The following is a 12573-nucleotide window of genomic DNA, read 5'->3' as shown; positions in this document are numbered from 1 at the left end:
ATCATTTATTAAGTAACACAGGGCCGGAATGCTCTTTTCCAGAGCAGAAAAACTGCATGAGTTCATTGGTGAAATTCTTTTCACTTGTTCCAAATGGCTATGCGGATTGCTCACATTCAAATCTGGAGGAGTATTAGGAATCTATAAGATGCTTGGACCATCCACATACATGTCCACTGTCTTTATTCTGGCTCTGAATTCTCTGTATGCACCAACAATGCATTTCAAATGGGAGCTGGACTACCAGGTCTTCCCTGGTTTTGTTTGCCCCAGTGTTCACAGTCATGAAAGGCTGTATTACCTTTCCTGGACTATCTCCCCATGGCCAGAGGCTCTGTCAGGTTTGCACCCCACAACTGTCTTTCTGTTGTCAAAGTCTCAGTCCCAGCCCCACTGTGCAGAGCCTATTACTATAATGATATCTTCACAAGTCCTATGAAGTAAAAATAGAGCATCCTTGTTTCCTGAACCTCCTCCATTCTCTGTTTACCTATCTGGAGTAAGATAGAATTGTAAGAAATCCAAACGGTCCTTTTTCTTGTGTAAAAGCTATTGTACTGCGAGGTGACAGAGCTTTCTCAGCGCAAGAGAGCGCAGTGAACGTTATGGTAATGCAAAGATTTTATTAGCTATTTTTCCCCCCAACGACAAGTTTCCATGGATGTGGGCATACATGCACTTGCTCTCTCTCTCTCCCCCTCTGTGTCAAACAAACAAAATCTCATTGAAATGAAAAGCTACTCTCTTGTGATTTGGGAACATCTGAACAGTATTTCCAGCCCTATAGTACTCAAATTATGAGGCAATCAAAAACAACTTTAAGATTGACTTTAAAATCTTAAGGTTTTTTTTAATTGGATTCTTTTTGTTTGCCTGGGCTTTTACAACTATGATGGCTGAAAACCTACTTGGAAGGCAGGAAGATCAGATAATAATGATTCCCAGATCTTGGAAGTTTAAGAAAATCATCAAATGTCAAGAGTCTTGTGTTACATTTTGTGAGAGTTGGCGTTGCTTCTGTATGGATTAGATAGATAATGTCTGAGCAAGGTTTGAGCAGAGACTGGCTGTCTCATTAGCTGCGTATATGTGATACAATCCAACAGTCCTCACTCAGAATTCTTGTCAAAATGTTGTCTGAATAAAGACAGCAGCATTCATCCTATTGACTTCAATGGCAGCTTTGTCTGAGTAAGATCTGCAGGTTCAGGCATATGATAGCAATCCCTAACAGTAGCACGTACTTCATCTTCAGCTATCGCTAATTATCTTTGAATACAGTACCAAGCTTCAGGTTTTAATGGGAAAACAGCTCCATCTGCTGGATGTTATGTGTAAAGGACAGTGTATAAATCAATGCATCGTCAAGTGCATTTATATCTGTAAGTAAGCACTCTACAGGTAGAAATGCTACATAGTCCAACTTTCCCTGTCTTGTTCTTAGTGCTGACTTATCTAGAGCTATATTTATTTGGGAGATTTAACTAACAAATAAGAAAACAAATAATCGAAGCATAATGCATATGTTTAATTGTGTAAGCACCATGTGTTTATTTTTTATAGGTTTTTTTTTATGACTGGCTGACAGGGTAGAATTCACAGTGCTCAGAAATGGAGCTTTAAGGCAGGTGAGAGGTGCAATGTGTGTGAGTAAGAGCTATCCCTCAACTTGGATCTAGAGGAGAATTGGGCACAACATAGGCTGCCAAACTGTCCAGTCCATCCTGCTGCCATCCCACAGCCCAGCAGGAATATCAGGCAGGTTTCCTCCTTTCCACATCACCACATGCCACTCAAAGCAGCCAGCTGTGGAGGACATGTGCTTCTCTGAGTGTCATGAGCCCCTGGGGAGAGATTTTCGCACACTGGCCCACCTGCAGCCCAATCTCGTAGCTCCCATTGGCGGGAAACCTGTCAATGGGAACTGCCTGAACCATTCTTGTGGCACAGGCGGTGTGTGAAGTACCCCAGCAGAGCCCCAAAGGTGCACAGAGAGCATATGGGCCCCACAGCTGGCCACTTTGGACAGCATGTGGGAGCACAGAAGGCAGGGAGGTTGTCTGAGTCTCCTGCTGGACTACTGGCTGGAAGCCACTTCAGTAAGTGCCACCTGGTCAGACCCTGCATGTGGCACCCAACTCTCTGCTCCCCCTCCTGCACCTCTGCCCCAGGCCACAGTCCAAACCCTCTGCACCCATACCTTCTCCCAGACCCTACATCCCAATCCCTCACCTCAAGTCACACACCAAACCTTCCCATCCCTTCCTGCACCTCTGCTCCATAATCTCCTGGGAATGACACAGCTATAACTAGATGACATATAAATTTAGAGCAGATTCCAGAATATAAATAGTTACTACTTGAGCATGCGTTTTAATCAGTCACTGGGTGTTTTGTTTTGGTTTTTTTTTGGTTTTTCTGGTTTTGTTTTTGTTGTTTTGGTCAATCAAATTTGAGTTATTTTAAAACAAAATAATAAACAAACTATATAGCAAATGTTCTTGGAATGGCCTGCATCCTCCCTCCCAGTGTTTCACTGCCCCTTGACTGGTCCATTCTTTCCTTGAGGCTTTGAATGGGTGCTAGCAGAACTGGGATGGTCTGTCGTCATATTACAGTTGTGGTCCTGTTTGACAAATTATTGGTAAACCTGCCTCCGCCAGTCAACTTGATATGGGAGTAAAAAACTGAAAAGAATGTGAGCTTGTAATATATCCCAGTGCGAAAGTTGCAATGTTGTATATATCAAGATTCCCTCCTTTAGGTACTAAAATTATATGCCTGATACAACCATGACTGGGTTTTGTTCTGTTGACTAGCTGCTGAAAAGTTCTAACGCTGAGTGGTGTGCACATCCTCAGCAGCTATACTTTATACGGTCTTAACATATATTCTGGGTGGGCTTTTTCAAAGTTTTTGGTGTTGACTGACTTTTCTCCCACTAAAGTCAATAGTATTAAAATTGGGCCAACACTGTGCTGCTTTTCCAGCTTGCAGTCTCTTTGGAGTATCTGACTCTCGACATTGGTGATAGGGGATGAAATTTATTTTGCTATTGCCCCATCGAGGAATAGCATAAAACCACAACTTCTGTCCTAAGGTCCATGCTATTTGCAACAGGGCATATCAAAGGAATGAGATGTCTTATTTGCAAAAAGAAGCTTCCATTGAATGTCTGTTTAACATCCCTTACTGGCCAATTAATGGCATTTATATCCCTCTCTTATAGCAAGTGATTTGCAGGCAACTTTTTATAGCAAATTAGTCAGAAAACATTTGTACTTCCTTTTACAATTTGTTTATATAAAATAATCAGCTTCAAATCTGTTTCTTATCAAGGCTGACTAATTGTCAGGAAGCTTTTCAAGTGACAAGCATACGAATGTCATAGAGTAGATTTCTTTCTAGTAACCATGTGAGAACATGTAAGGGTTACAGTAACTGCCAGTCTACTGTGGGTAGTGTCAATTGCAGATGCATTGTGCAGGTTGAAGCTCTCTCATCTGGCACTGCCAAGTCCTGACTGGTGCCAAATGAGAGAACGTGCCAAACCACAGGAGGTCAACATTGTCTAGCAGCATTACCAACACTTCCACTGCTTACTGGGTTCTTAGAAGACATTTAGAAGGTAAATTGCAGCTAAATAACATCACAGAACAGGACTGGTGGCTGTAAACAAACTGTATGGGACAACAGGAAAATTGGACCCACCAGTAATAGGAGGATATTCAGCTAACTAAAATCATGACAAACAGTAGATGTTGCTGGATGACTGTGTACCAGAATAGAGAGATTCAACTTGTAGTTAGGAAATTAAATACAACTCAGCAATACATTGACGATTACAACATAGCTATTGCATAGCTGTTTAAAAATGAAGATTCAGATTATTGTGTGTTGCATACAAAATAATCATTTCGAGTGACTGATGCCTTATTTTTCAGTGTTAGGCTTCTGAAATAAACCAGTCTAATGAAGTAAGAAATCACAGGCTGTAGAAATACTTGCAAGCCTTGGAAATCGTTGTTTGTGAAGTTGTAACTTAGATTTGGGGCAATATTTTGCTCTCACATATGAACTTTTCTCTCACTGACCTAAATGTGCATACTGTCAAGGGCGGGTTTTGGCCATAATGTATATTGGTTTGTTTTGACTGCAGACGTTGTGAGTTTTCAGTGCTGTCTGCTTCATATAGAATGCCCAGTTGCACCTGGTTTACAAGACTATTGCCTTTTCCTTAATAAGATCCTTCCTGTGCATGTTCAAATATGACAGCAAATAAAATAACAAATGAAAACTTTTTTTGTGTTAAGTCTGAACCCTACAAAATATTTTTTTATTCCAAATGAAGGTGAACCATAGAATCTATTAGAATATTATTTCTGAAATAATATGAGACAAAGTAAGGTGGTAGTTTTTCACTGTCACATCAGGTTTTATTTAATTCAGTCAGCATAGAGTTCACTAAAATGATTAGACTTTTTTGCTTTTTATTAACAAATCAGAATGCTAATTAAATGCAAAATTAAGAGGATTTTTAAATAAACTGAAAATTATTTTGGTATGTGTATCATTAATATGATCTGACAACTCAAGAAAATTTTTGTAGCTGTGATACACATTTTCATGAGTCAACTCACAAGCAAAAAATCAGATAGCTAATATGCTGTTTGAGTTTGGTTCTCCAAGTTCTCCATAATTTGTCTTTTGTTTTTTTTAAAATTGAACTACTAAACTCTCTTAAGCAAGAGCACTCATGAAAATATTTCTCACTGAAGCCTGCCGTCATCTCTATCTCTATCTTAGAGATACCTGATCTGAGAAGCAAATATATCTTCTAGTGGATTATTAATCTTCTTTATTTATCTTCTGCTAATTACCCCAGATTAAGCACCCATTCTCTTTTTACCAAATGAGAAGAGACTTGTCTGTCAATCTCATCTCACTGTGCTTTATCAAATTTGGAACTACAGCTCATGCACAGAAAGGCACCCTACATAGATTTTGCCAAGTGGGAAGGTAGTTCTTGCATGATTACAGCATGCTTTTTACAGCCATTGTTCCCATTAGCTACTAGAAATAAATAACAATGATTTATACCATTAGAAAGAGGGGGGTTATGAGCTTTTGTATGGTCTACACCACAGGTTGTATGTTTAACAACTGTTGAGATAAAAAGCACTGAAGACATATCAAAATTAAAGGGGATATGCAAATGTGTTCAGAAAATTGAGGTTTTAAAGTCCATTATCTCACAAAACTCTAGACTGGAAAAAAAATGCTCTCAGCCATTCTAAGGCTAGGATCCTCAGGAACCAGCATTGCTCTTTATCTGTGCTGAAACAAAATCTGCTGTCAGTTGCACTGTAAAATTACATTGATTAGAATCACAGAAATGCAGAGCTAGAAGGGATCTCAAGAAGTCATCTACTCCATCTCCCAACGTTGAGGCAAAATTAAGTAAACTTAAACCATCCCTGGCTGTTGTATGTCTAACCTATCTTAACACCACACACACAGACACCCCAATGACAGGAACTCTACACCCTGCCTATATAACATGCTGCAGGGATAATCTATCCTCATAGAAAGGGGTTTTGTTGTTGTTGTTTTTAAACCTAAAGTCTATTGCTACTGCTGCTTCCACCCTTAGTGGACATAGAGGCCAATTGATTACAAACCTCTTTATTACAGTCTTTTACGTATGCCCTGTTCCCCCCTCAACCTTCCATTCCCTAGACTAAATATGAGTAATTTTGTGGCCTTTCTTCATAGATTGTTTTCTAATCCTCTTATTTTTGTTGACGTACTCTGTCCCCTTCTTTCTTAGAGTGCTCCGCCCACACTGGCAAACTGGACACAGTTCTTTGGCTGAGACCTCAGCATTGCCAAGAAGAGTGATACAATTAGTTCCTGTTTCTTACATCTCATTAATACTATCTTATATAGACATTTGTCTCTGTTTTTGCAATAGCATCACATTGTTGGTCTGTTATTATCCCTAGATTTTTTTTTCTGCAGTACTACTGCCTAACTAGTTATTCCCCATTTTGTATTTGTGTATTGGTTTTTTTCCCTTCCCTAAGAAGTAGCACATTGCACTCATCTTTACTGAATTTAATGTTATTGATTCCATCTTATCCCATAATAATTAAATCAACTGAGTTACTTTGGATTTACACAGAGGTAACTGAGAGAAGGAATTTGGCCCTGTATATTTTTCAGAGAACCTGTCAGTATACTGATCAATTTTATTTATTTCCTTTAAAGTCCTTTAGAAAGAGCCAAACAAAGGCTGTGGCCACACTAGCCCCTTCCTTTCACAGGGGACATGTTAATGTTAATGAGGCACTTTGGCAGATGCTAATGAGGCAATTCATGCATATGCAGCACCTCATTAGCATAATGGCAGCCATGAGCGCTTTGAAAGTGCCTGTTCAAAATGCACACTGCCTATGTAGCCAGGGGCCTTTTGAAACGACCCCCACATTTCGAAAGCCCCTTCTTCCCATTTGGTTTTGGCCAATCAGTGCAGTGAAGGGTGGTGCTTGGGAGCAGAGGGAGGGGGAGCAAAACCATATGCCTCTGGGGATGAGCAGGTAAGTGCATCCCCATCATCCCAACCTTGCATCCCTCAACTGCTCCTGCACCCTCCCTCCCACCCTGACTCCCCACTCTGCTCCTGACTCTCCCTCCCAGGCCCCTCACCCCAACCCTGACTCCTCCTTTCCAAACCCCACACCCTTCTCCACCCTTTTTCCCTCCTAGACCTACACCCTCAGCCTGCTCCTGCACACCTTCCTCTCACCCAGATCCTCCACATACAGCCCACTCCTATATTGCCCTCCTGCCCAGACCCCCCCACCCTCAGCCTGCTCCTGCCCCCTACTATACCCACTGCTGCCCAGATCCCCCATCCCTAGTCCGCTCCTGCACTAACTGATTTGTCTACTGGTCAGTGCCCCCCAACTCAATGAAGGTTCCCCACCCCTGAAGTAGAGGAAAGGCAGGATTTCGTCAATAGAAATTGCAAAATTGAAAAAAACAGCACAGTTACTTCCATACTTGTAATAAGATGCTGGATTCTTTGACAGATGGTCAACTCTTTAAAGATGATGAACTAATTTTTGAGGATTTTGATAAAAGCAATCCGTCTTCCTTTCAAGGTACTTCTCTCAAAACAGTTTGTTCAATTCATACACACCAGCAAGGTGCCTTTAAAAACTGAACTTAAAATTAGACAGCTATTTTATCTTTCTTTCTCTCTTAGAAAATAAAAGCACATACAGCCAGAGGTAAACTAAAGCAAAAGGGAACGCTGTGACTAATAGAACTTAAACATTATCTGCTTTGAAATCTTTTATATAAAATGTATCTTGGGTAAAATATGGCTCTCAATTATTTAGATTAAGTAAATTTAATCTTGATGCTTACAGACTAAATAATATTAAATACCATGTGTCATTAAGTATCCAACATGAGAACCAAGCTATTTGTATGGCTATAGTAGTCTATATCAGTAGATTTATAAATAGAATAAATATTGTTTTAATTAGCCTTTAATTTGCTAATGTAGACGGCAACAAAAATATCATCATTGTAGCAACTGCTACTTGCAATGGTATTTTGTTGAGCTATAATTATAGGAATCAGAAAATTATAAAATGATTAGGGACATTTTTTGTGTGTGTAGCTGTAAAAAATAGTATATAATGATTATGTATTTCTCTGAAATACTCCAGGTGTCGTCAAAGTGGATTATGGCGATATATCAGTCAGAAAAGCACTAAGAGAAAATCTGAAGTGTAAACCCTTCTCGTGGTACCTAGAAAACATCTATCCAGACTCCCAGATTCCAAGACGCTATTATTCACTTGGTGAGGTATGAATTGGTTTTTTTAGTTAAATTTTAAAAAACTGCCATGTTAGAACATCACTGGTAAGCTAGAGTTTCTGCAGCAGCATTCTCAGTTAAATGCTTTGAAATATTCCCCACATCTGACCTATCTCTTTTATTGGAAGCATACTGTTTTTTCTTTTGCATGTGTCATAAAGGCATGTCTCTTCATAAATGTTCATATTGAAAAGTTTATCTTTTTAATTGCATAGCATGTTGGAAGAATAATGCTTGTGAAACCAAAAATAACGTGCATTTCTTGGGGAAGATGCTTTCCAGTGGCGCTAATGTGATTATGGATCAGGCAATGTAACTGAGATCAATTTTGACAAATTGGTTTGTTTCCTTATGCCCTGTCATGTGCTGTACCTATCTTACAGTTAATATCACACATTCCTAACAAATAGCTGACTTTAATTTAACAAAGTTCAGAGACCTCTTGAAATGTCAGGTAATTTACTATTTAAAATATTCTTTTATGATTTATCTGAGCTGACTTTTAAGAGCTCTAAATACTTGTGTGAAAAGATAACTATTGCTAGAACAGCAATCAAAAGAACTTGTGTTTTTCTTACGTTCAGCAAAGTAACCTCAACATTATAAGAATTTGGAATTGCTATGCAAAATAAAATTCACAGGAGGATTTTTAGTCTAACTATTTAAAAAGTAAGTCAAACATAATGTTAAAGAATGTTGGAGAGCACATTTAATAACCATGAAATAATAGGGTTTTGGAAGAGAATGTCAGAATGGCAAACCTGGGTATGTGAAAATTATAAAATAGTTATTAAAAACACCTCATTGTCACCAGTATGGCCTTGGTTTCTATGGAAACAGGAACAAAAAGTCAAGCAACATCTGTGAACTAAAACTCTTACTTGTCAATTTCAGCTGCTTGCTGCCAGCTGAGCAGCAAAGGTGTATTTTCACACCTATGAACCAGTCAATAGTACAGAAAATTTGAAAAGAGCAGAAATGAGAGAGCCAAAGGGACATAGATGTCTATTGCTTAATGGTGAAAGAGAACAAATCATGGATGAAAGAAAGAAAGTTGATGTGTTTAATGGCTTTTTAGTGTAAGTCTTCACTGTAAATGTTAATTGTGATCAGATACTTGACACAATTAAACATAATAAGCAGGGAGGATCCCTGGCCAAAACAAAAAGGCTACGACTACGCTACAGCAATCTTTCAAAAAATGATCTTCTGAAAGATCTCTTCTGAAGAAACTCCTTTCTAAAGAGCACATCCGCACACAAAAAAGTGGATGGAAAGATTGATCCACTTTTTTGACTGAGAGCATCCACACAGCCCACACTGTTTGGAAAGAATGGGCCAGGAAGCAAAAAATCTGGCACCCCCTAAGGACTGCTCTTTCAAAAAAAGGGCACGTGGAGCATCTACATGTGCTTTTTTTTTTTTTTTTTTTTTCCAAAGAAGCTTTCAAACGGAGGATACTCTTCCTGATCCAGGAGCAGAAGAGGGCTTCTGGAAGAATAACTCCATTAATTCCCTTTGTATGGTATTAGTAATGCGTTTAACGCCAGACAGCCCTAAGCATAAACGATAATCAAGTCTGCCTTAGACAAAGGAATAGGGGTTTATCAAAATTAGCAGTAAACAAAACCATCAATCTAAACCAGCAGGGCCCATCATAATCCTGAATTTGAAATGAAGAGAATTAACAGGGCTCCTTCATCCCAGAGAGCTACACAGGTGCCTGAATCCTCCAGAGGCCTTTCTGACTTGTAAGACAAAAATATCACTTTGGGGTTATAAGGAAGAGAGAGGCAGACCTTATCCTCCACCTTGAGACAAAGACATTAGTCAATTTGACCTCTGCCATAGGTCCTAGCCAGGCTGATCAATAAAAAAGGTGGAAAGGAGCCTGTGGATAAAATAAACCATCTTGAGCAAAGACTGTCTTTCTAGATTTTTGTCTTTTGGTTGCATATTTTCACTTTTATTTGCTTGTGGCATCTGTATCTTGATTTCTTTTATTTGATATTACTTAATCAGGATGCTTTTGTAAATTAACTTTTTTACTTTAAAGTAATGCAGTGCTGTGTTTGAAAGGAAGGTTATATTTCGGCTATGGCCACACAGTAAAGTTATTCAAAAATAACTTACCGAGCACCTACTCTAATCACATGCTATTTTGAACTAAATTTGAAATAGCAAGCATGTTATTTCGAATTTCGTAAACCTCCTTGCAGGAGGAATAATGCCCATTCTGAAATACCTATTTTGAAATAGGTGCTATTGACACAGAGGCCATGGCCGTACTAGCCCCTCCGGAGGGGCATGTTAATGAGGCACTTTGGCAGATGTTAATGAGGCACTGCCATGAATATGCAGCACCTCACTGGCATAATGACAGCTGTGCATGCTTCGAAACTGCCGGCTTTGAAACGCACACCACCCGTGTAGCAAGGGGCCTTTTGGAATGACCCCTGATTTCAAAAGCCCCTTCTTCCCAAAACCAAATGGGAAAAAGGGGCTTTCAAAATTAGGCGGTCATTTTGAAAGGCCTCCAGCTACACGGTCGGTGTGCATTTTGAAACCATCAGTTTTGAAGCACATGCAGCTGCAATTATGCTAATGAGGTTCTGCATATTCATGACAGAGCCTCATTACCACAGCCCTTCCAAAAGGAGGGGCTAGTGTGACCACGGCCAGAATAGCGCTATTTTAAAATAAGCTGTAGTGACAACCACTGCCACTATTTCAAAATAGGCACTTTGTGTCCAGACATGCAATTTCAAAATAGCTGGGTGTTATTTGAAAATTCATTCTTGTGTGTAGCTGTTATTTCAAAATAAGCTCTTTCAGAATAACTATCCTGGAATGGATTATTTCCAAATTGCTGCTGTGTAGATGCAGCTTTAGAGTCCTGCATGGATACAGAATTGTTATCCACATCTGCAGAAATGATCCATGAATAGCCACATCCACATATGTGGAGACACAAGTCTCCAGCTGCTGAAGATGCTCCTGTGTTTAGAAAATAGAACAGCCTTGTCCTGGAACCTTCCCTTCCTCTTCATTTGAGTCATAAATGAAGCCACCTACACAATATGGTCTGCAGAGGAGGAGATTATGAAGGATAGGGCAAGAACTGAGAGTAATAGTACTCACTTGTAAATGGACTCAATCCCTCAAGCAACTCCATAGCTCCTGCATGCAGGCTTGTTTCCATATACACCTGATGAAACTGTCTCTGAAGAGATCATGCTGATGTCTGGGCCTACTGTGATGTGTTGGATCACAGAGGTCCCCTTAAAACCATCACTCAATGTGATGATCATACCACTGAGCCCACCTGCTTCTCCTCTGGGACATCCCATCACCATATCCTCCTGAGCCAGAAGCTCTGGTCTCCCCCAGCAAAGGCAGAGCTGGGGTACCAACACCCCAGCAAAGTAACAGAAACTGAGAAAAGCTCAGCTTTAGGGGCACGTCTAGACTAAAGAATTATTCTGGAATGTATTATTCCAGAGTTATTATTCCAAAATAAACTATTATGGAATAACACATCCATGATACAGGCAAGTCCCTGAATAAGCAAAATGTATTCCGAAATACCTCATCCACACACAATAGAGCCTATTTTTGATTAGAGCCCCAGAAGCGCTCCTGAGAGGGCATCAGGGTAGGTACTTCCCATGTCTGTTTGGTCAGAGAAGTTCCTCTGAATGGCTGTCTCACCACTACCTCCTCCCTCCTGGGACATAAAGGGGGCAAACTGAGCACTTGCAACTTTGTGTTCTGGTTGCCCTTGCAGGTGTCACAGCATGGAGCCAGAGCAGCTGCAAACCACTGCTGGGCTCAGTGGCTTTGTTCTACATCTCATGGCACACTTCCTTCAAGCCACCCTAATGTTGCTTCAGCAGGACAGCAATGAGGACCAGACCCCTTCACCCAGGTCTTGGTGCTCCTGCTGCTGCACAGTACCCTCAGTCCCCTGCACACTGTGGAAAGCTGCTTCTAGCAGCATGATGCCAGTTCCAACTCGTGGCACTGCATCATCCTGCAGGTATGTGTGGTAAGCAGTGGTTGCCGAACCTCTATATGATGAAGGCCACCTGTCAGGAGCTCTGCAAGTGGCTCGCCCCTGCCCTCAGGCAACAGGACACTCACATGAGACCCACCATCCAGATGCAGAAGTGCATCGCCGTTGCCCTGTAGAACCTCACCATGCTAGACAGCTACCAGTCTGTTGGGAACCAGTTTGGTGTGTGGAGATTCATTGTCAAGGTCATGCTTCTGCTGATTGTCCATGCCACCAGCCAGGTGCTACTGTGCACGGTCATCACTGTGGAAACATGGATGCATTGTGGATATCTTTGCTGCCATGGGCTTCCCCAGTGGGGTCACAGACTATGTCACCTGCAAGGGCTACCTCTCTATGGTGCTGCTTCATGGAGACTCACAAAGGCCACTTCACAGACATCAATGCAGGATGGCCAGGAAAGGCTCACAACACACACATCTTCTGAAATGCCATACTCGTCCAGAACATGCAGACCAGCACCTTCTTCCCTGACGACACCATCAGAGTCAGGGATGTGGACATACCTATCATCCTTCTGGGTGATGTGGCCTACCCTTTGCTCCCCTGACTCATGAAACCCTACACAGATAGGCAGGACCCCAGCAAGGAGGAAAGACAGAGA

At 40.8% G+C, this 12573-nt stretch overlaps 1 protein-coding gene across 2 annotated transcripts in view; it reads left to right on the top strand.

Annotated features, from left to right (window-relative positions):
- GALNT13 (polypeptide N-acetylgalactosaminyltransferase 13) overlaps window positions 1-12573 on the top strand; it is a 341581-nt gene that overhangs the window by 275052 nt on the left and 53956 nt on the right. For both annotated transcript variants that reach the window (XM_075001619.1, XM_075001618.1), the window contains one exon: window positions 7743-7882. In XM_075001619.1, the coding sequence (XP_074857720.1) occupies window positions 7743-7882 (140 nt within the window). The remainder of the gene's footprint in view (window positions 1-7742; window positions 7883-12573) is intronic.

The sequence above is a fragment of the Carettochelys insculpta genome, chromosome 8 (assembly GCF_033958435.1).
Source record: "Carettochelys insculpta isolate YL-2023 chromosome 8, ASM3395843v1, whole genome shotgun sequence".
Classification (NCBI taxonomy): Eukaryota; Metazoa; Chordata; order Testudines; family Carettochelyidae; genus Carettochelys; species Carettochelys insculpta.
Note: the sequence above shows the minus strand (reverse complement) of the source record. Positions and strands in the feature narration are given on the sequence as shown.